Source organism: Pseudophryne corroboree, chromosome 2 (assembly GCF_028390025.1).
Source record: "Pseudophryne corroboree isolate aPseCor3 chromosome 2, aPseCor3.hap2, whole genome shotgun sequence".
Classification (NCBI taxonomy): domain Eukaryota; kingdom Metazoa; phylum Chordata; class Amphibia; order Anura; family Myobatrachidae; genus Pseudophryne; species Pseudophryne corroboree.
The window spans coordinates 93,488,046-93,513,226 of record NC_086445.1 but is presented as its reverse complement, the minus strand read 5'-3'; the positions used below and the strand labels follow the sequence as shown (position 1 = coordinate 93,513,226).

The 25,181-nt window shown below is 46.4% G+C and overlaps 1 protein-coding gene across 1 annotated transcript in view; it reads right to left on the bottom strand.

Annotated features, from left to right (window-relative positions):
• Positions 1 to 2,640: 2,640 nt before the first annotated feature.
• Positions 2,641 to 25,181, bottom strand: part of CFAP300 (cilia and flagella associated protein 300) — a 158,367-nt gene continuing 135,826 nt past the window's right edge. Inside the window, exons 6-7 of the mRNA XM_063957013.1 lie at positions 4,541 to 4,607; positions 2,641 to 3,193 (exon numbers count right to left, since the gene is read on the bottom strand). Of these exons, the coding sequence (XP_063813083.1) occupies positions 3,068 to 3,193; positions 4,541 to 4,607 (193 nt within the window). The 3' untranslated portion in view covers positions 2,641 to 3,067. The remainder of the gene's footprint in view (positions 3,194 to 4,540; positions 4,608 to 25,181) is intronic.

The window sequence follows — 25,181 nt, the reverse complement described above, 5'->3', positions numbered from 1 at the left end:
TTGTTGTGCAGGAACATAAGGCAAAAAGGATGACTTACCCACGGTAGCCATAGATACCAAATCAGCGAGGTCGTCACCAAACAAGACACCACCTTTATACGGTAGAGACTCCATATTTTACTTAGTGTCAGCATCAGCATTCCATTGATGATTCCACAATGCTCTCCTAGCTAAGACTGCCATGGCATTGGCCTTTGCAGCGTCCCTGATATAACCTAGTGTCAAAAGAATACTATCCCTGACCAGGGTATCTATATCAGATGACAAGTTATCTGCCCATTTTTCGATAGCACTACTCACCCACGCAGATGCAATGGCTGGTCTGAGCAGCGTACCTGTGGTGACATAAATGGATTTCAATGTATTTTCCTGCATACGATCCGCAGGATCCTTTAGGGCTGCCGTGTCAGGGGACGGAAGAGCCACCTTTTTGGACAGCCGTGATAGAGCCTTGTCCACAATGGGTGATGACTCCCACTTTTCGCTATCCCCAGAGGGAAACGGATACGCCACCGGAATCCTTTGGGAATCTGAAACTTTTTGTCAGAGTTCTCCCAAACCTTTTCAAAAAGAGTGTTCAGTTCATGAGATGGAGGAATTGTTACCTCAGGTTTCTTCCCCTTATACATACAGACCCTAGTATCAGGAACAGTAGGGTCCTCAGTGATATGTAATACGTCTTTTATCGCCACAATCATGTACTGAATGCTCTTTGCCAGTTTTGGATCTAATCTGGCATCACTATACTCGACACTGGAGTCAGTGTCCGTGTCGGTATCCGTGTCTGCCAGCTGGGCAAATGAACGCTTTTGTGACCCCGAGGGGGTCTGGACTTGTAACAACACATCCTCCACAGATTTCTTCCATGCCTGGTTCTGAAATTCAGATTTATCCAATCTCTTATTTATCAGAGCCACATTAGCATTCAAAGCATTCAACACATTTACCCAATCAGGGGTCGGCGGTGCCGACAGGGTCACTCCCACAGCCATTTGTGTCCCTAATACAGTCTCCTCCTGGGAAGAGCACTCAGCCTCAGACATGCCGACACACGTGTACCAAACACCCACAGACACACAGGGCATATAGGGGACAGACCCACAGTAAAGCCTGTCAGAGAGACACAGAGGGAGTTTGCCAGCCCACACCCCAGCGCTCAATCCCGGTTCTGAAACACTACAGAATGTCCCAGACCTGCAGCGCTTTTATAATAAACTTATATTGCACCAAAATAACTGTGCCCCCCCTCCTTCCCTGTTTTGCACCCTGATACTTGTTCAGCAGTGAGAGGAAGGACCAGCGTCTCTGCAGCCTATGTAGAGAAAATGGCGCTGGGCTGTGTGAGCTGTGAGGGCTAAGCTCCGACCCCGTAATGGCGCGCTTCAGTCCCGCTATTTTTAAACAAATCTTTAAACTGGCGGGGGTTAGGACAGTGCCCTGGCACTGGGTCCCCTGTTGCCAGTCTCATATAGAAGTCTATATGCTGCCCAGGGCGCCCCCCCCCCCCCGCACCCTGTAGTGCCGCTGTGTGTGGGAGCATGGCGCGCAGCGTGAGATCGCTGTGCGGTACCTCAGAAGCCGTCACTGAAGTCTTCTTTGCTTCTTTTACTCACCTGTCTTCTGACTTCTGGCTCTGCAATGGGGGTGACGGCCGGCTCTGGGAACGAGCATCTAGGCGTACCTAGCGATCAGACCCTCAGGAGCTATTGGTGTCCTGTAGCCAAGAAGCAGAGCCTTTAAACTCATAGAAGTAGGTCTAACTTCTCTCCCCTAAGTCCCACGAAGCAGGGAGACTGTTGCCAGCAGTTCTCCCTGAAAATAAAAAACCTAATATAAGTCTTTTCAGAGAAACTCAGTAGAGCTCCTCAGAGTGCATCCAGTCTCACTGGGCACAATTCTAAACTGGAGTCTGGAGGAGGGGCATAGAGGGAGGAGCCAGTTCACACCCTTTGAAAGTCTTACAGTGCCCATGTCTCCTGCGGATCCCGTCTATACCCCATGGTTCTTGATGTGACCCCAGCATCCTCTAAGACGTATGAGAAAAAAAATAATAATAACTGGATCACTCTACGCTTATGATCAGTAAATGTAAGTCAAGCAGGGTTCTATACCAAAGGGTGATTCCGACCTGATCGCACGCTACCTATTTTTTTGCAGAGCTGCGATCAGGTCAAAACGCCGCAAAACTGCGCATGCGTATGCACCACAATGCGCAGGCGCATCGTACGGGTACAAAGCGGATCGGTGCTGGGCGATGGATTTAACGAGAATCCATTTGCACAGCCGATCGCAAGGAGATTGACAGGAAGAAGGCGTTTATGGGTGTCAACTGACCGTTTTCTGGGAGTGGATGGAAAAACGCAGGTGTGTCCAACAGTTTGCAGGGCGGGTGTCTGACGTTAATTCCGGGAACGGACAGGCTGAAGTGATCGCATCGGCTGTGTAAGTTCAGACCTACTCAGAAACTGCACAAAACGTTTTTGTACCGCTCGGCTGCACAAGCGTTCGCACACTTGCAAAGCGAAAATACACTCCCCTATAGGCGGCGACTATCTGATCGCAGCGCTGCAAAAAATAGCTAGCGAGCGATTAACTCGGAATGACCTCCCAAGTTAAATGCAATATATTTGAATAAAACTATTCAAGAAAAATATATTTTATTATATTAATCATATTGGTTGGTCCTTTATGAAACAGTGCTGATAAATTGTGGGTTTTAATGCAGATAAATGGCTCAGTGGTAAAACACCTGTATATTTGTCAATGGAACTGGTACATTTTTATATCAAATGCAATAAACAACAATACGTGCTTTTAAATTATTCTTAAAATAAAAGCACCTTCCCGCGCTACTGTATCTACACCCAGTCACATACCACCTGTGAGGTGCAATCTATAACAGTCACAAAGAAATAAATACTAATGCTTGAAAAAAAAGGCAAATAGAAAACTGCTATGCGGCATTTTCCGGATCATCTGAATGTTACATGGTCAACAGACGTAGCTGCGTGTGTTAGTGACTCCATCACCTCTTCTCCAAGTCTCATGTTGGTTGTAGTTTGTGTCTTCAAAAGATCCCCCCACCAAAACAGTGATATAACACAGTCGCATGGCGTTTCAGCGGGTCCACAATCAGATAGGAAAACGTCTGCCCATGAGGAGTAACAGACGGATAGCACAATCCAGTCTCATCCTGTAAGTCATACAAAAGTAACACAACATAAAGCAACGTCAGCCATCAGCGGCTGTGTTCATGTGATATCACTACAGAAAACACAAAGCATGCGTCACACTCGGCTAACCATGACCACAATTTATACAGCCAAAAGTATAAATAAAAGTTTGGGGTTTTTAACTTCCTTGTGGGCAAATCACATATTGTTTTATTGAGGGCTTGTTCTAAAGTCTCCGGTCTGCTCGCCTAGGAAATCAGAGCTGGTTTTTGCATCCACTCTGTCTGTCACTTCCAAAGCAGTATTGGCAGCAGTGTCATGCAACTGGCCCAGCGTTGCAGTTCGTAAAGTGCCAAAATGATTATTATTATTATCCTTTATTTATATGGCGCCACAAGGGTTCCGCAGCGCCCAATTACAGAGTATATAAACAAATAATCAAAACAGGAAAACAGCAACTTACAGTTGATGACAGTATAGGACAAGTACAGGGTAAATAAACATAGTTACATCAGCAGATGACACTGGAATAAGTATCAGGTGGCAGAAGACTGATGGATTTGGTGCAGTTGAAGATTATTAAAGTAAGAAAAAGGATTAGCACATGAGGGAAGAGGACCCTGCTCGTGAGAGCTTACATTCTAAAGGGGAGGGGTAGACAGACAGTGGTGACACAGATGGGGTACATAGAGAGCGTAGAACAGAGGGTTAGGATGAGATTTGGCTGGGTTTGGTGAAGAAGTGGGTCTTGAGAGTCCGTTTGAAGTTTTGAGAGAGGTGGAGAGTCTGAGGGGGAGAGGTAGGGAATTCCAGAGAAGTGGTGCAGCACGTGAAAAATCCTGGAGGTAGGAGTGGGAGGAAGTAATCCGTAGGCAGGAGAGAAAATGATAATAATAGACTGACAAGATGTATGCTGTAAAATCTCTAAAAATGTCACATTGTAGCTCAGTACTTTGTACCAAACAAGTATTTCATAGAGAAGCATGAACAAATACATTTTTAGGGATGTAGTATGATTTAAGGGCGGACGGGATGCCGGCTGTCACTATCCCGACAGCAGCATCCCACCCTGCCGGCAGCAGGTTGAGCGCAAAGAGTCCCCTTGCGGGCTCGCTACACTCACTGCGCTCGCCACAGGAACTATTCCCACTCTGTGGGTGTCGTGGACACCCATGAGTGAGACTAGTCCTGTTGCGCCGGTATTGCGGCTAGCGGCGTTGTCGGCTGTCGGGATTCCGTCGCCGTAATCCTGACCGCCGGGATCCCGACAGCCAGCAAATTAAACGCATCCTATTTTTAGTTATGTATACTGATTTGCTGTAAGGTAATACCAGTGCAACCAGATACAAGGTACTATACAGACTTACGTATGCGGATACTTTGAAGACAGAGGAAATGATATTTATCTGCTTTGTCTCTGGATCCTTTTGAACACTAAAAAAATAAAAGAGAAACAGAAAAATCAACAAAAAGTGCAATATCAATAGACAATCTACTATCTTTAGATCTTAGAACCCGTAAAGCCTTCCCAAGGCAGCAGCTACACCATCCAGGGGGCCCAGGTCACATCCAGATAACTACACAAAGCCAGACTGCGGTCCCAGGCTGCTAATTATCTTGCTGCTGATTGTGAGATGAGAGGCTTCTATCTCTGTAGATAAACTAATGAATATTGGTTTTACAGTGGGCAATACACTAATGCACATGTTTATGTTAATGTGACGGATGGGAGGAGCACAGGTTCAGTATATAGCACCTACTAACAGTCCTGCTTGTTTGGGACAGTCCTGCCTTACTATAACATGGCCTAGGAATATGGGGGCGCTGATGAGAAGACCAGGGTTTGACTGTGGCAGAATGTGGTGTGGTTTAAAGTGTGGAATGGTGATGGGACACACGCCTGTGAATAACCATGTATAACATCTGGACTCTATGGCACTAATTTAGAAGGGGACCCACACTGCAGGTCTCCCAGATATAGCAAGACCAGCATAGCCTGGTGCTGGGTGCTGTTTTTGTAGAGAGACCACAAGACTCATTGTCCCATTGTTTTAGCGGTAACCAGTCCAGGTTATAGCACTAGTGATAATGATGGCCAGTACATCTGGATGCCCCACCTAATGCACATCAAGGTCTTCCCTCTGCTTCCAGGAGACACCATTGTTATATACTGTAGGTCCAATCACATGAGACACAATGGGGGTCATTCCGAGATGATCGTAGCTGTGCTAAATTTAGCACAGCTACGATCATTCACAGTGACATGTGGGGGGACGCCCAGCACAGGGCTATCCCGCCCCGCATGTCAGTGCCCCCCCCCTCGCAGAAGTACAAAGGCATCGCACAGTGGCGATGCCTTTGCACTTAAAGAGTAGCTCCCGACCATCGCAGCTTTAGCATGCTGGCCAGGAGCTACTCGTCGCTCCCCGGCTGGCAGCGGCTGTGTGTGACGTCACGCAGCCGCTGCGGCCCTGCCCCCCGTTCGGTCCGGCCACGCCTACTTTGGCTGGACCGCGCCCATGAAACGGGGGCCAAACGTCGCCGTCCCGCCCAGCGACCGCCTCTGCCTGATTGACAAGGTTGTCTGGCATGCGCTGGCGCACTGCGGCGCCGACGCATGCGCAGTTCTGACTTGATCGCACCGCTGCGATAAACTGCAGCGTGCGATCGGGTCAGAATGACCCCCAATGTGCATTAGCCTAAAGTCCAACCCCCAACAATTTTGGGATCAGTTCTTACAATAACAAACTTTTTTAGTTTTGACCTAAAATGATAATTATGTCTTAGATTAATAATGACAAAGTGGTCATATCAAGCCCAACTTCATTACATGTTCCAATTGTGTGTGCGTTTGTTGAAGTTTTTATTACAATGTTTCTCTGCTGGAGAGCTACATACAGGTATGAAGATCCTACTAAAAGCAAAGGACCTGACAGTTGTGATATGGTCCAAAAGTGGTCAATTTGCAGAGTGGAAATGGCTGTACACCCTCTGCAACTAAGAACATCCCTGAAAATACGCCCTATCCACCATCTCATTTCAATCAGTCTGAAAAAGGAGGATCCACCAAAGGTTATTTGGGTAATTATGCTTCCAAGAAAACACTAGGACAAACAGAGCTGCTGCTACAGATCTATTTACAAATTACCCCTGCCAACACTATAGCTCAAATGTCCATGGCCCTCACTCTGAGTTGTTCGCTCGCTAGCTGCTTTTAGCAGCTTTGCACACGCTAAGCCGCCGCCTACTGGGAGTGAATCTTAGCTTTGCAGAATTGCGAACGGAAGATTAGCTGAATTGCGAATAGAAATTTCTTAGCAGTTTCTGAGTAGCTCCAGACTTACTCAGCCACTGCGATCAGTTCAGTCAGTTTCGTTCCTGGTTTGACGTCACAAACACACCCAGCGTTTGCCCAGACACTCCCCCGTTTCTCCAGCCACTCCCGCATTTTTTCAAGAAACGGCAGTGTTTTTCCGCACACACCCATAAAACGTCCAGTTTCCGCCCAGAAACACCCACTTCCTGTCAATCACACTCCGATCACCAGAACGACGAAATTTCTTCGTTAAGCCGTGAGTAAAATACCTAACTTTTTTGCAAATTTACTTGGCGCAGACGCACTGCGAACATTGCGCATGCGCAGTTTGCGACAAATCGCTCCGTTGCGAAAAACACTAACGAGCGAACAACTCGGAATGAGGGCCAATATGTGGATCATGAGCATGCAGATTTCATTGCCCAATCTGGTCTTCCTATCAGATCTGATCATGCTGAGTGCAAGGATAGGTTTACTGATGTTCCGAATGGCCCACCGACACCTGTGGCTAATAATGAAGTGGAAGAAGGCATGTATGGACAATTGTATATTGATATATGGTTGTTTAACCTGGTGCATGTACTGAATCTACTCTATGCAATACTTTCTACTCTATGCATGGTCAAATATTTACCATTCAGTCCATTCATAAGATAGTGTATGTGATAATATCCAATAGACTTCTATAAGGGCCGCTAGTCAGTCTCCATTGTCTTTTCACTGTAGATGCAGCTATTCTGTGAAGCAATATTTGTGTGAATGCAGCCTTTCAGTTCACTAGGAACAAAGGGGGAGATTTATCAAAGCTTGGAGAGAGAACGTGGAGAGGGATAAAGTACCAACCAATCAGCTCCTGTCATTTTTCAGACACAGGGCCTGATTCAGTAAGGATTGCAGATTCTGCTTTTTAGCAGAATCTGCAATCCTTGCAAATGCATGCTGAGGGCCGCCCATCGCAAAGCAAGGCTGGCCAGCATGCGACCCACCGCCCACCCACTGCGATCACGCTCTAATTGGGGGGTCACAGAAGCTAGTGAAACCTCCTGCCAGCGCAGCCTGGCTGCGACAGCAGGAGTTCCGCCGACATTGTTTTGATTGGAGCGGCTGCGTGTGACGACACGCAGCAGCCCCTAAATCCAACCAACATGGCCCTGTTTCCCAGATGCCGTCCCAAAAACACTCGGACGCCGCCCCTGCCCCGCGAACGCCTCTGCCTGTCAATCAGGTAGAGGCGTTCACAGTTAATGCGGGACGACTGCATTAACTGCGAGCGCAGGACGGGACCTGCGCATGCTGATCCTGTCGCTTAAATTGCGGTCACATTGCGTTTGCAATGCGACCTGAATAAGGCCACAGCCTGTTAAATGACAGGAGACGATTGGTTGATACTTTATCTCTCTTAAAGCTTTGATAAATCTCTCCCAAAATGCTTCTGTGATGTCGCTGGTTTGGAGAAATGATAGCTGCCAGTATTACAAGTATTCCTTCTACCTTCACTATGAGTAGGTAACCGATGCTTCAGAAAGTGGCTGGAAATACACTATAACGGATGTTTTTATTGCTGCTCGTCACTTATTCCATTTGACTTTTCCATACCACTTCCATTTCTGACGGTGGCTTATAGCTTCAGATTTTTCTTATCTTATAAAACAGAGCAGGCTATGAAGTATAGTGACTGGAAAACTGGCAGTCCTAGTAGATAAGTTCCCCATTAGGTATCTGCTCCCCATTTGCTGCACTGCTCTGGGCCCACACCACAGAACAAAATGGCTTCCAGTTTTGCTCATAGCAGTAAATATGACAAGTTGCCACTTTGTGACTGACTCCTATAATGTTCCTGTGTTTAAAAAAAAAAAAAAAAACTCAGGATGCGCAGATGATGGTTTAGTCATATAGTAATTTGCCTTTAAATAATGATCTAGATCAATCCTCAATGTGACAAGAACATGTTAACAGCTTTATGAGGTGATAAATGCTCATTCCCATAACAAAGCCCATGATTTATCTTTGCACAGATATTTGTACAACGGGCACTTGATATGGAAGTTATTATTCTAGAATGGAATACGTCTGTTCCCAATTTACTTAAATGTTGTTAAAATAGGTTCACAAGTTACAAAGGTTTTGGATTTCATATCATCGGCTTTCCATCTGTCCACTTAATCAATTAACAGATCCCCCATATTAACATCTGATTTGGATTTTAAGTGCACCCATAACCTACATACACCCGTTATGGGCTGAACCAATGTTCAAACAATTTACTAGTAATCAGTCATGAAGGTTCCTGACAGCTGGAAACCATGGTAATGCGCCCTCTAACCAAGATACCAAAGCTAATGAGGCTCGCAGAGGACCGCTTCAGGCACAAAGTGGGATTCTTTCAAAATGGAGACTAAAGTGTGACATAATCGGACCTCTTCATTTCTGCACGTGATACAATTAATTTCTAAGAATCAAAACTTTCAGTAAAATAAGTAACCTCAATAATCTAAATTCTAGCATATATCGCATACCCCATTTAGCAGTTTCCCTATATTGCCATGAACAGGACCCCTGCATTGTGGAAGAAACTCACCCCTGCCTGTGCCTACCATGCCCCAGAGGCAGGACTCAAGCCTGCCTGGACTTTTACAGCAGATACAAGTTACTGACTAGGGGTCTATTAAGGATTGCAAATGCAATCACTAAAAATGCAAATGCAGTAGGAGGTGTTAAACACCTCCTTGCTGCATTTGCGATCCCATCATTGCGACCGCGTCGCAGCCTGGAATCAACATCGCAACTATATTTCCCCTGCAGACTACCAGCTTTTTGCAGGACCTATGTATTTTCACACAAAAAAATTGTGTTTTTCGCACAACCTAATTGGGTAGGGTTGATAAAAAAACGTCAGCAGCACTATCGCGGGAAATTGGATACCCCCCTAAATAATCCCACGAGTATATTTTCATCATGTTATAATATGAAAATGAGCAGTTTCCCGTGTAATGGGGGTCATTCCGAGTTGTTCGCTCGCAAGCGGATTTTAGCAGATTTGCTCATGCTAAGCCGCCGCCTACTGGGAGTGAATCTTAGCATCTTAAAATTGCGAACGATGTATTCGCAATATAGCGATTACACACCTCGTAGCAGTTTCTGAGTAGCTTCAGACTTACTCGGCATCTGCGATCATTTCAGTGCTTGTCGTTCCTGGTTTGACGTCACAAACACACCCAGCGTTCGCCCAGACACTCCCCCGTTTCTCCGGCCACTCCTGCATTTTTTCCGGAAACGGTAGCGTTTTTTCCCACACGCCCATAAAACGGCCTGTTTCCGCCCAGTAACACCCATTTCCTGTCAATCACATTACGATCGCCAGAACGATGAAAAAGCCGTGAGTAAAAATCCTAACTGCATAGCAAATTTACTTGGCGCAGTCGCAGTGCGGACATTGCGCATGCGCATTAAGCGGAAAATCGCTGCGATGCGAAGATTTTTACCGAGCGAACAACTCGGAATGACCCCCAATATTTCTAACGCTTATTTAGCACTGTAGGAAAAAGACACTTGTGCTTGTGCTCTTATGAACCAAATGGGAAATAACACACCCATAATAAGCAAACAGAAATAATAATGAGGGTGTGTTTTATTTAAAAGGGTGTTCAATCTAACAATTTCCTTCTAACCCTGTCCCTGTTGCAGGCACCTATAATGAGATCTACCATAAGGCCTTTTGCAATATTCAGGTGTGCCTTCCAAATGCGTAGTGCACAGAAGTGGAGATTCCAGTTTAGACAAAAGTCTAATATCTTACCAACGCCTGCTCTATAATAATCACCATCCTAGGCTAAACGTTCTAGAGGTATATTTATCAATATTTTTGTCCTTTCTTTTTTTGCAGATCATTGCAGCGACATTATCCATCAGAATAGATCAAATGTGTATTGCAAATGCAAAGCCATATTGTAATGTGCGCATATGTGGAATCAGAGGTCCGGCATCCATCTTTGCAAAGGCAATACCAAAAAAAAATTGTGATGTATCGGATGAACATTAATTAATTTTTATTTTTTTATTTTTTTTTAAATATCAAAGCTCAATGCCCATCCTTATGCCAAATCTTCTATGGGCATGCGCTTTGACTGGACAAGGCTGTCTGTGTCAACTTGGCTAGAAGGCACCAGAATGAACCCTTAAAGGTATGTTTAGTTCAATAATTCAGGATACAAAAACATATAAAAATAAAAGTGAATCTTCAGAATAACACAAACGTAGGTATTTTTTGTGTGCAAATGTGCAGTCCGGGCTAACAGCCAAACAAATACACAGATATGTCGAAGTCTTCATACACTCAATACTGTTGCCTTCAGAGGCATTCTTCCCATAAGCCCCATAGTGGGTACCGTTGCAGCCAGAGGCGGTCTTCCTCACCCTCTCTAACTTCCTCTCCTCCTGGTGCAAATAATGTGCCCATCACTCCACAGTACAATGCAACCTATGCAGATTGTTAGATCTTTTCCTCTTTCTCTTGCGCTGTCCTGCAATTACTAACTCTCCTCGGGTATTCCACAAGCATTGGGTTGGAGGCGTAAACGTAACCAGCACTAGCTCTCTACTCTTACTGGCTCTATAGGTGACACCAAGTGAAGGTACTATTTCTAAATGCAACTTCGTGGGGTTGGGTGGCTACAAGTGGCCTCCTTTACAAGTTCCTCTTTAGTACTTGGCTGCAATGTCCCTGTGATGTAACTCATTGCTGGACATCGCAGTTTAGAAACCTAAGTAGCTTCGTCACGTGCTCCATCAAGAGGTTGTTATTTTGTAAACAATTGTTGGCATCAGTAATTTTAGTTGCCATTGTGCATATCAGTTTAGTAAAAGGTTAGCTCGAGAGTTTCACCACCAACTTTTCTACAAAGGCCCATACAATTGTGAGGAAATGCAAATGTAATGCTGACCTTCTGTTCTCACATTTTTAACACAAAAACATATAATAAAAAAAGACACTAAGCAGCAATCGGAAGAAACTGGCCAGAAACTAGCTACAGAGTTAGGCTTTTATTTTAGCCCCCATTTTTCGGGACTACCCTAACAAGCTGTTGTTCCAAGAGCCTCTGAGTAAATCACTCTGACAGCACGGTTGGGTTCATGTCAGTACCACTCTGGAGATGAAGGTACCCATATGAATATAATGAGCTGCACATGTGGAATTCTAATAGTGGAGACAGCAGAGGCCATTCAACAATCTTTACTTGTACACCAGTAATGAGAAAAGTCCCAAAACAATCCTTACAACAACATATCCCTTCAAATACCTCCCTGCCACTCCAACAGAGAATACAACGCTTTTATGAGTTAAAAAAAAGGTTATGTGAGACTGCTGTGAAATTGAGAGGATTATGGAGAGACAAATGAGACATGTTAGCTTTTACGGTTACAAAAACCCACAAATTTAGATTTCAAAGACTACGGATGGAACAGCCAAATAAAGGTACCCTGGAGTGAAAGAGGAGGATGGTAGCTTAACGATTTCAAAGGGCAATTTAGGGGATTGCAGAAGACGAAACTGGCTACAAAAGTGACTCCTGAAAGAAACAAAAGGGAGATTTGTAGATGAGGACTACTGGAAATTAAGTTGCTCACAGAAGGTGTGAATACAAAATGGGTTTAGGGGGGAATAACCCAGTGTTGGGTTTAGGTAGCAAGAATACGGTGCAACATGGCACCTTGCAGAGAAGGAATGCAAGTGGGGGACTTGGGCAAAGTGAGGGAGTACCTTGCTAAGAACGTGAATGTGATAGTTATTAAGTATGGACTAAGGGCCTGATTCAGAGATGTATGCAAATGCATTAGTAGCTACAAATTTGTATGCAGCACCCATGCGAGCATATGCAAATGTTGCACCAGCCGGGAACTGTATAGAGACGCCAATAATCAATGTCTCTGATCCGCTGCTTGCGTATGAAGACACAACTATTGGATTCACACTGGGCAAACAACGACCATCCAATATAATTACAAAAAAATAAAATATATATATATATATAATGATGCGCCCTTCCTCATCTAGCCTCTGTACGTAATGGCGCATGAGAGTTGCCTGATCCTGTGCTGCATCACCCTCTCCCCCCAGAAATACATCTTATTCACATTGCTATGCGAATAAGATGCACAAGCAGACTTTGTTTATTACAATGATATGCGGCATGCTTATATTCTGTGTGCGACTGCGGCTGTATCTGCATACGGAATGCTAAGTTTTCTAGGTAAACACTGCAGTGTAGCATGTCATATGCAGCAGATTCAGCGTCAATCATACACAGAATATAGGCATGTTTCATATCGTTTTAATCACCAGAGTCTGCTTGTGCGTCTTATTCGCATGGGGGAAATAATCAAAAAGACGCTTGGCATTAGTAAACACGCTCAAGACTAGAAGTGAGACACCTTCATTCTTAGACTTGCACATGCCCACACCTGACCCTCATTTATTTTAACTAGGGTATCTAGCATGACTGCACTTGTGAATATGGCACAATTCTAGGTAAGTCCAATTATTCTGTACAATAAGTCAGCAATGGGGTGGCTCCTGGGGTGCGGGGCATCCTGGGCTGCCGTGGCTGGGTGACGACAGGGCATCGCAGCATTACATTTAATTTGGCACTTTCACTGTTTGTTTATTATACATGTCACACCTTTTTCACTTACATTAAATCACCCCATAACACTTTTTTTTTCTCACCTATTCCTTAATCCTTCTCACTACATATAATCATTCCCTGTGATGCCCTGGGGTCGCTTGGCTGTGGTGGTTTGGGGGGCCCTAGGTTTGAACCCCTATAGTGTTAGGTACTGCAACAGGGTGGAGTCCCTTGCCATGGGGCTGCAGCTACATGCATTGATCAATACATAACCAAACCCCACTATTCATTATATGCCAAGCTGTATGATATCAGTAATGCTAGAGACAGTACACCTACAACACCCCCCTTTTTTCTGTAGAACCTCACATTACTGGCAGCTATAGGTGTGCAGTCTAAGGCCCCTCCCTAATGCTCAAGATTAGGCACGACTAGTAAAGCGGTTTAACGTGACTGCAGCAAAGATGAGGGAGGACACATCTGTACATGGTAGTTGCTCGAAAACCAGTGCTGGACGTACCTGTACCTTAGTTGATGGGTGCAGCATACCTGATCAGAGTCACTAATTGGAAAAATAGTAAAGGGGGAGGGGATGATGGCATGGGCAGGGAAAAGAAGAGTACATGAGGGATGAGGGCCCTACTCGGTTGCAATCTATAAAGAGAGAGTGAGTCAAACATGGGGGACACAAAAGGGTGAGTCAGTGGTACCAGAAGGGTGAGTCCAGTGGCGTATTAAGAGAGGAGGAAGCCCTTGTGCAGTTTCCATCTGAGCCCCCTTCTCTCTAGCCGGCAGCACAGAGACTCTGGGCACTAGGGTCAAGTGTGCATGCGCAGGTCTGGGACCTGGTTATTTGATACGCGACTTTGTGAGTCAGTGTACAAGGACAAAGGCGTGAGTTAGGAAGAGAGCAGGTGAGCTCTTACAAAAGGATGGGTTTTCAGAGCCCGTATGAAGCTTTGGAGTAAGGTGGAGAGTCCGATAGGAAGGGAAAATGAATTCCAGTGGTTGAGAGCAGCATGGCCAAGTTTGGGAGGCAGGAGTGGGAAGAGGTAACGGTAAGAAAGAGTAGTGGCAGTAACTGGTAGATCAGAGGCTGGGACGGAGTGTGGAGGAGGTTGAGGTTAGAGATCTAGAAGGAAGAGGAAATTATATGGGCTTCTAAGTAAGTGTAAAGGTTTATAAATGAGAGAGAGGGGTTTGAAATGTACTTCACTTGGTTTTTGAGGTTGGGAACGCTGATATAGATAGACTTTTAATAGCCTACAGATAAGTCAGTCATTGTCAATTTACTGTAAGAGGACATTTGGAGACCCTGCCATATTCTTATGCTGTCATGGGACAGATAGCAAAGCTTCATAACAAGGTAACGGTGAGAAGAAAATTGCTTCTTTACATAATGACAGCTGGATTCATTTCTTGGATTAATCCCACCAACTGCTTATAAAATTTGTTATAATTCCCCATATTATTTTGTTAGGCAGGCAGACAATAATTGTTATCATCACCTAAAGAGTCTTATCGCCAACTGTGTAGAGAATCATAGTCCGAGTTACCATACAGGTGAAATGGCACTTTTTTATTATCATTATTATAGTTGCTTATTCGTACAGCACCAAAGTGCTCCGCGGTGCCAGACAGTAGTGAGAAACAGCGCACACATAAAACAGAGGCATACAGGGTAGGCAAGATAAAGGTAAAAACTATGCTCTAGTCACAGTGGATGTCTCTGTGTCATCTGCACAGTCAGAGCCGGCTCCAAGCCTAATAGCACTCTGTGTGAGAATTATTGGAGCTTCCCCCTCCAATATGTGTCTGTGAATGCAGGGGCGGATCCAGAATAATATGACTGTTAGGCACCATGACAGGGGAAGAGGAGGGGGTGTTATTTGCCTTCGGTGCGCGCTACTGAAAAATGGGCGTGACCTTGCAACAAGGAGAGTGGCCTCAAAGGGAATACCGTATCCGTATAATGGGGAGAGGGTGATGCCTTGGAGAGGAAGAGGTTACAGGAGAGAGAGGATAGTGACGCAGGGGAGAGGCACAGGGTTACTAGTCAGTGCATCATTAAATCACTCCACTTTATATGCTCTGTATAGTGTCACCGTCTACCATCTGGTACTATGAGTGCATTTACAGTGAAGGGCTCGCACAATCCAGGAAGATAGGGAACTTGGCTTATGGACTTATATGTGTAAAACCTCTTTAAGTCCATAGTTGAAGCTGACAAGTAGTGGGAGTGACAGAGGAAGAATGTTATAGAAGTCTAGTCTATTGTTCTGGTCTACAAGCTGAAGCCAAAGTAATGTCATTAAATGAGAGACTGACACTGCATGATTGACGATTGCTGATGGTAAATAAAGATCCATTAATTTTACTATTACCACTGGCGCCCTATGAGATGGACTCTACGTGGACTCTAGGCAAGCAGTCAAGGATCACTCCAAGGTTAAACATATGACTGCAACCAAGTGCATTCGTTATTCTCTGAGCAGTACAGGGATGTGTAGATAAATGTTAGTTAGGTTAGGTTTGTGGGTGCCCAAAACGTTCATTCCTGATTATTTCTCGCTCTATATGTAGAGAGAGAAATAACCACAAGGGGTTTAGGGCCACAAAAGGACTTGAATTCTGCTCTAGTTCAGAGCTGGCACATTTCAGGGGCATACCCTGCTTGATTTGTACAGCACCGCTGATGTGGCAGATAATAAGAATCAGCATGTATATTAAATGGGACACACGTTGCACCGTCATGTTGTACTTCAGCATAGAAAGTAGAAACGCATTTCTCTGCAAACTCCAACTCAACTCCATACAGAAAAGTGACCTCTTTTTCCTCTAATCCGTTTCACTGAGGCTTACCTTTGTTGGGTTCCAGTGGAATCAAAGGGACGGCACTGTGTAGGACTGCTTTAAAGGATGGATGTGTCACTTCATGCAAGGCCAGAGCATTCTAAGCCATGGCAGCAGCCTGACACAGACTGTTTCCCCATTGCAAACATGGTAAAAATGTATGTATGTAGTAACTGTTACAAAACTACAGTCATCATGACCTGGCCAACAGTATGTGTTCCCAGACGAAGCACAAATAATGGACATTTGCAGAGAAAACATCTACCGTAAACCACTGCAGATAAGTCTCTGGACTGCATGAGGGTGTGTTCATGACAGCAGATTCAGCTTTACTAGAGATCCCAATGTCCTCCACCACTGAATTAAGCCACCTGCAGACCCCAAACCATGGGTCCAGAAAAGAGGAGTCAGGGCATGACTTCTGAAGATCATCACTTTTAGCTCTTCTTACTTTTGGTTTATCAGAGCAGCAATGGGCAAGAACAATGAGAATGTTGGAGCTTGGAGCTTTTGAAGGTTCACCTGTGAAATACTATGACTGATGATCCGTATGCATCACCTGGACATGCTAAAAGTCTTTAAACTGTTGTATGATGGTCTTCATAGTAATGTCCTTGTTTATTTAAATATCACCAGCATAATCCAATGCGAGTCATTGCCATCAGGACTAGACTTGATCCCACGCTAACACCAACTTACAAGGCAGCGATAAGGAGATAGGAGAGATCCACACCTGTTCCTTTTATTGGCAAAAGTGCAGAAACACACAGAAGAAGTAGATCCATAGCCAGTACAGTAGGTGCAGAAAAAGCAACACGCAGAAGCAAGCACCTTATATGGTAATAGATTTCTAGATATTCAGGCCTAGTAAGCAGCATTGATAGAGGTTTACAGAACTCTGCAGACTGGCAGACTAATTCCCTTTGGGCTATCAGGCCTTAAAAAGACTAAGGGGCCCTACACATTTGACAATGCGCCGCCGAGGTGCCCGACGGCCGACGAGCGACCCGGCGGCAGTGACGGGGGGAGTGAAGTTTCTTCACTCCCCCCGTCACGCGGCTGCACTGAAGTGCAGGCAAATATGGACGAGATCGTCCATATTGGCCTGCATGCACAGCCGACGGGAGACCAGCGATGAACGAGCGCGGGGCCGCGCATCGTTCATCGCTGGAGTCTCCACACTGAAAGATATGAACGAGTTCTCGTTCATTTATGAACGAAATCGTTCATATCTTTCAGAAAATCGGCCAGTGTGTAGGGCCTATAATTCCCTTTGGGCTATCAGGCCTTAAAAAGACTATAACCCCGCCTCAGTATGTAAAGATAGGATGGAGCTAGCAACGTCCTTGAGAACTTAACCCTTTCCTTACATGTGGCAGATCTCCACATTGCCACACAAAGTAAACATAACGTAAAAAACCCACAAAACTTCAAATGAACATAAGTGATACAAAAAATAGAAATAAAAGTCCATATCTAGCCCTTACTCTAATGTTCCATTTAGGCACTATTTTAACAGAAAAATGAAAGGTATTACATGACGAAAGGGGTTGTCCTCAAGTGTTAGTGGTTGCATTTTGATGTGACCTTCACACATTTACAGTGTCAAACTGGTTAAAACTTTTGACAGGCACCAGGTCAACATCCTCAAACTGTCAACAGGTTCTCAATGTCGCCATGTGAAATGCCGACAATCTGAAAATGCCACTGGTTAGTGTTAGGTGGTTGGGCTTAGTCTGCGGCATAATGAAATGTCGACCATTCGAACTCAACCCTGTAAGTTTGTGCTGAGGGTCCATTTAAGGGCACAAGAAAAACCAGGGTATGAAATACAGGTGGTCACTCAGACCCGATCGCACGCTACCTTTTTTTGCAGCGGCGCAATCGTGTATGAACAGCGCATGCGTATGCTCCGAAATGCGCAGGCGCGTCGGCGACGGGAAACGTTGTACAGCGACGGATTTTACAAAGAAAGCGATCGCGCCGGCGATCGCAAGAAGATTGACAGGAAGAGGCCGTTTGTGGGTGTCAAGTCAACTGACCGTTTTTAAGGAGTGTCCGGGAGAACGCAGGCGTGTCCAGGGAGGGTTTGAAGGGAGGGTTCCTGACGTCAGCTACGGGCTGGATCGTCGCACTGGAAGAGTAAGTCCTGAGCTGTGCAGACACTGCACAAACCTTTGTTTGTGCAGCTCTCTGCACATGCATTCGCACCCCTGCACAGCGATTACCCCTCCCCCTGTAGGCGGCAACTACCTGATCGCAGCACTGCAAAAAAAACGCCTGCGTGCGATCAGGTCTGAATCACCCCCACAGTGCGCTTCATTTCAGGTTTGATTAGAGTTGGGCGCATTTGCATACTGAATATACGCAGAAAAAGACATACTGAATATGCATACAAGTCAGAAACAGTAGTACAGGTCGCTACACGTTATCCGGATGTCTGTTAACCAAAATATTCTGGAAACCGGAATATTTCGGCCCTGTAGTGATGCCATGGCGCGGCCGGCGTCATGACATCACTGGAGTTCACGGGCAATCAGAGGTGGGCGGAGTAGCTTGGCAGCCATTCTCACTCATACTACTCCCAGTACCTGCCGCAGACACGCTGGACTCCCCCGCCGTCCCGCCCGATTCCCACACCCCCCACCCACACGCCAAACCCCTGGGACCGACCAGATGACAGGTATTCTGTTATCTGGAAAAAGCCCATATCCGGAATGCTCGGGATATGGAATACTAGACCTGTATTTCCATTATGCGTACAAGTACGTATACCTCTGCCAAATGATAGCACAGGACTTCGGCTGGACACTTAATGCTAATTCCGTACTGTAACTCTATTTGTACACAATATAATAATGTAATGAAAAGTCATATATAAAAGAGAATAATGTCTTGATGTTTATTTTCATATAAAAGTTAATACATCACCTCTACAGCTGTTGTTTATCCCTATAAAAATCCAATGGCTATCTCATTTATGGCGGTAATCCAAATGGAAATGACAAATACGTTATTTGAATAGACGGACGCTCTTTGACATAGTATGGCAGCATCTAGCTCATCAGCGCTGCTATCAGATGGCTATATAGTGCTGTCATCAACACTGCCAAGCCTCAGAGTAGCTGCAAGAGACACGTCCCCTAAGAGGCATATATGGGCATATGTTGATACTTAATTATACCGCATTTAAATTATCCCTTAGAGCTGCATATTTGGTGCTGGCCAGACTATAAATGAGACCCGTTATGTGTGGACTTAGTTCTTGGTAGTATCATGGAGCTCTGCAGTGGGGATGGAATCAAAAGGTTGACAATAACATTCATAATGACAACACCAAAATATCAACAGTTATGATGTCGACATTGTTAAAATGTTGATAGGCCCCGCGTTCTAAGATGTTGATAGGTGATATGTCAGCATTGTCAGAATGTCGACATTAAGGTTAGGCTGCGTGCAGGAGGGTTAGGGTTGGGCTGCGGGGGAAGGGGAGATTGGAGTTAGGCACTAGACGGAGGATTAGGAGTTGGCTGTGGGCAGGAGGGTGAGGGTTACGCTGTGGAGGAAGGGGAGATTAGGGTTAGGCACTAAAAGGTTTAGGGTTAGGCTGCAGGAGGGAGGGTGAGGGTTAGGCTGCGGGGGAAGGGGAGATTAGGCTGCGGGAGGGAGGGTGAGGGTTGGGCTGTAGGGGAAGGGGAGATTAGGGTTAGGCACTAAAAGGTTTAGGGTTAGGCTGCAGGAGGGAGGGTGAGGGTTACGCTGTAGAGGAAGGGGAGATTAGGGTTAGACACTAGAAGGTTTAGGGTTAGGCTGCGGGAGGGAGGGGAGGGTTAGGCTGCGGGGGAAGGGGAGATTAGGGTTAGGCACTAGAAGGTTCAGGGTTAGGCTAAGGGAGGGAGGGTGAGGGTTGGGCTGTAGGGGAAGGGGAGATTAGGGTTAGGCACTAGAAGGAGGATTAGGGTTAGGCTGCAGGCGGGAGGGTGAGGGTTGGGCTGTAGGGGAAGGGGAGATTTTGGTTAAGCACTAGAAGGAGGATTAGGTGAAGGCTGCGAGCAGGAGGGTGAGGGTTAAGATGTGGGGAAAGGGTAGATTAGGGTTAGGCACTAGACGGAGGATTAGGAGTTGGCTGTGGGAGGAAGGGTGAGGGTTAGGCTGTGGGGAAAGGGTAGATTAGGGTTAGGCGCTAGACGGAGGATAAGGAGTTGGCTGTGGGAGGAAGGGTGAGGGTTAGGCTGTGGGGAAAGGGTAGATTAGGGTTAGGCGCTAGATGGAGGATTAGGAGTAGGCTGTGGGCAGGAGGGTGACGGTTAGGCTGTGGAGGAAGGGGAGATAAGGGTTAGGAACTAGAAGAATTAGGGTTAGGCTGCGGGAGGGAAGGTGAGGGTTGGGCTGTAGGGGAAGGGAAGATTAGGGTTAGGCACTAGAAGGAGGATTAGGGTTAAAATGCGGAAGGGAGGGTGAGGGTTAGGATGCGGGGCAAGGGGAGATTAAGGTTAGGCGCTAGAAGGAGGATTAGGGTTAGGCTGCGGGAGAGAGGGTGAGGGTTAGGCTATGGGGGAAGGGGAGATTAGGGTTAGGCACTAGAAGGAGGATTAGGTGAAGTATGCTTGCAGGAGGGTAAGGGTTAGGCCGCAGGTGAAGGGGAGATTAGGGTAAAGCACTAGAAGGAAGATTAGGGTTAGGCTGCGGGGGAAGGGTAAGGCTGCGGGGGAAGGGTGAGGGTACGGCTGTGGGAGAAGGGTAGATTAGGGTTAGGTACTAGACGGAGGAATAGGAGTAGGCTGTGGGTGGGAGGGTGAGGGTTAGGGTGTGGAGGAAAGGGAGATTAGGGTTAGGCACTAAAAGGAGGATTAGGTTGGAGGGCGTGGCCAGGACGGGCATGGAGTAGCACTTGCATTGTGCAGCTCTCCAGCCACAATATCCTATAGTTTCATCCTGTACTTTCCCTCTGGGGCTGCTTTTTGGACCATAGCTGTCTAAAAGATTGGTGCCCCCCCTGGTGTGGAATTTGACCGGTTGCTGCCGTTTGCTGACCTGTTTGGAGCAGTCTTGTAAAGGTCCCCTGGTGTGCGGTGGGCCCGCGTGTGACGCCACGGGCTCGCGCTTTCAGCTCCCCGGAGGTCCGGCTCTCCTGCTTCTCGCCGCCGCCCGCTGCAGCCTGCAGCGGCACTTGCGAGCGGGTGTGAGGAGGGAGCACCCGCCGCTCTGTCTAGCTGTGTGAGCACCTGAAGCGCTCTTTGAGCGGCCGCCCTGCCTGTCCTGCATTGTCTCTCACTGCCAGCCCGCGGACCGCTCCCTGGACCCCTGGGACCCTCTATGCAATTTGTCCATAAGTCCAGGTACTCAGGGCACTGAACTGTTGCAGTGGGGAGCGCTATTATTGGAGCCTATGCTGGGTGTACTGGGGGATAGTTGTGGTGCATGTGCCCTCTCCCCCCTCCTCTTGCTCTGGTTTATACAGCTCTCTGCTCCTGCCCATATTGCTGCAGGGAGTGTGCTCCCTTGCCAAGCCTGGGAGACGCTGTTGTGGAATTGGCTCTCCGTGCCTGACAGAAGCTGCTCGTTGGGATACTGCTTAGCTCTCTGGCCCATATCCACCAAGCTACACTGAGCCGATATTCTGCGATACAGTTGCAATACAGCCGGGTACTACCCTGTGTCTATATATATTTACTGCACCTGCTGGCCTTTTTATAGAGCGTTGGTGCACGCACGCACCTTCTTTGCCTGCCTTTGCTTTGATATATATTGCTGGTCGGTTGCTGCGGCATCGTATTATCCAAAATGGTGAAGGGCCGCCAGCACAGTGCGGCAGCGGGCGCGATGGAGAAGTTTGTCCGTAACCCCGGTCCTCAGAAGCAGAGGGGAGAGACTGTGAGATCTGAGGCATCACCCCCATCTCCTGCTTATAGTTCTGCCTCCTCTGATCCACCAGATGCTGCATTACAGAGAATATTGGACGCGGTGACTGCTAGTGAAGCTCGTTTGGCTGATAAAATCGGGCAGGTGCAGTCTGACCTTTCCATTATTCATCAGGATCTCCAGCGGGTGAGGGAGAGGGTTGGAGAGGCCGAGACCCGTATCTCTAATGTTGAGGATTCTCAGATGACTGATGTGCGCAAAAAGCTGACGGATATGGAGGGGCGTTTACGGCGCAACAATATCCGCTTCGTCGGCCTACCTGAGAAGGAGGAGGGCTCATCTCCTGAAGAGTTTCTCGAAAAATGGCTCCGGGACGCCTTTGGGTCTGAAAAATTTTCGCCTTACTTCACCGTAGAACGAGCTCATAGAGTTCCGATGCGCCCGTTGCCTCCGGGGGCCCCACCCCGTACCTTCATTGCCAAATTCCTACATTTCCGTGACCGGGACATTGTTCTGAAACTTGCTCGCACGAAAGGCCCTTTAAAATGGAACGGGTCGCCAATATCGGTCTTCCCGGACTTCGCGGTGGATGTACAAAAAGATAGGGCTCAATTCTTGCCTGTTAAAAGGAGGCTCCGTGAACTTGATTTGCCATATGCTATGCTCTTTCCATCGAGACTGCGGGTGGTGGCTGATGGTGAAACAAAATTTTTTGTGACTCCTCGTGAGGCTATGATGTGGCTGGACAGACGCTTCCCGGCAAGGCGTGCTCTTGCTGATCCTTGATTTTTCCGTGTAGCTCTGGTTGCAGGACTTTTGCTGTGTCGGATGTGGTTATATGCTATTTACTGTGGGGCTGCAGGATGAGGGAGTGTTTAACAGTTGCATGTTTCTTTCTCCTCTTCTGCTGCTCGGTTTCATTCGTTTAGTTATGTTAATTATATTTTTTTTGTTTAAATATTCTGACATGGGTTTTTTTTTGTTTTTTTTTGGGGGGGGGGGATATGTATGGTTCTACATTATCCGTATATGTTTTATTTTGTGTGTTACAGTCCCGGGGGGAGAATCTATATGATTCACCCTTAATTTTTTCTGGGGTGTTGTGGTTGGTGGCTGGAAGCTATCTCCTTTTTTTCCCCAAGTGCCATTATATTCTTGGCCTCGTTTAGGGTGTGCCTGCACCAATTAATGGTGCAACGGATTTTTGTTTGTTTTATTTTGTAGGAATTTGTATTTTGTTCTGGGATCCAAGTATGCTACTTGTTGGGGGTGGTATACAGGGTGGGGGGAGGAGGGTTGTTCCAGGTTGTGGTTATTTTATGTGTGGATGCTTAAGGTTTGATTGTATGTGGATTGCTGCTGTACTTTTTAGGCACTGGTGTCCGGCAACTGCACACTTGCATGGCGGATTTGGCTGGCTGCGGGGTATTGTCCTTATTATGTTTTTTTATTTCTTATGGCTGGGCTTAAAGTGATGTCGTGGAATGTGAGAGGGCTTAATGATACAATTAAGAGGTCCCTGGTACTTCGACAAATTAGACAATGTACTGCTGACGTTGTCTGTCTTATGAAAACTCATTTGGTGGGCGGTAAGATTCTGTCTTTAAAGAAACCCTGGGTGGGTTGGGCGTTCCATTCAATGCACACCTCTGCCTCTCGCGGAGTTTCGGTTCTTATTAGAAGGACCGTGCCCTTTGTGCTGGAGTCTATACACACAGATCCCTGGGGAAGATATGTATTTTTGAACTGTAGATTATATTATGTTCCTGTACTCCTCCTAGCTGTGTATGTGCCTCCCCCTTACTCTCCCGATGTTCTTAAGAAGGCGGCTGGGTTTATGGCCTCATTTCCGGGGACATCTGTTATCTGCCTGGGGGATTTCAATAATGTATTAGATGTGGCACTGGACAGATTCTCTGCTTCTTCTTCCACTGCGCATTCTAGGAAATCTGCTTTTGCTGATGTTGTGTTGGGGTTGGGCCTGGTTGATCCCTGGAGATTGAGACATCCGTTTCTTAAACCGTATTCCTGCTTCTCTCACTCTCACTCGTCGTTCTCTAGGATTGACCTGGCCCTCCTCTCGAGCGACATGGTTCCCCGGGTTAGTGATATTAGATATGAGACTAGGGGTATATCGGATCACTCCCCCTTGACCTTTACCCTGGATTTCCACTGTTCTAGGGGCCAGGCCGTATGGAAGTTTAATCCGTTTTGGCTTGCACATATGGGAGATGGCTCTGAACTGGTAGCCGCATGGCGGGAATATAATGCCGAAAACTCTATTTCTAATTAGTGGGACACGTTCAAGGCGTTTCTGAGGGGAACTCTGATCAAACGGGTGTCTAATTTGAAGTCCTTCTATAGGCGTCAGGGAGGCTGGATGGAGGACCAGAGTGCCGCTGCGGAAACACAATATTTGCGGGACTCCCTGGATAGTTCTAGATTAACCTGGCTCTCGGCCCAAAGGGAATGGAAAGATTATTTAATGGAAAAGACTCAGCATAGACTCCTTTTTTCTTCCCATACCTTTTATGCTACTGGCGATAGGCTTGGGTCGTATCTGGCTTCCCTGGCACGGGGTGACAGAACTGCTAATGTTGTGATTGAGATTATGGCCTCGGATGGTACTACTCTGACGCAGACTCCACAGATTGTGTCGGAGTTTGTGTCATATTATAGCTGTCTATATGGTTCCAAACTAGACTGTACTCCGTTGCAACTGGACGAATATTTAGATTCTGTTTGTTTCCCCTCTTTGTCCTGTGAGGCTTATGATCTTTTGGAGGCGCACATCTCGCCTGAGGAAATTATGGCCGCTGTTAAGGCCTCTCCTAGTGGTAAAGCTTCAGGGTCAGATGGTATACCATCTGAGTTATATAGGCAACATTTGGATTTTTTTGTTCCTCACCTACTTGAGTTGTATATCCAAATCTTTGCACAGGAGACTCTCCCTCCGTCTATGGTGGAGGCATTGATTGTGGTTCTTCCTAAACCTGACAAGGACCATAAGAAAGTTGAGTCCTATCACCCTATATCTCTTTTGCCCACTGATGTAAAAATTTTGGCCAAGGTACTGGCGGGTAGATAGAATACGGTTATCTCTCATATAATACACCCGGACCAGACAGGATTTATGCCCAATAAATCGACATCCATTAATCTTAGCCGTTTATTCACTCACTTGCAGATTCCCCGTGAAGACTCTTCCTCCTCCATAGTTGTTTCATTAGATGCCACTAAGGCTTTTGATTCTGTGGAGTGGGATTATTTGTGGGAAATCATGCGTAGACTTGGTATAGGCCCGAATTTTATTAAATATGTTCGTTTAATGTACTCCTCTCCCTCAGCCAGAGT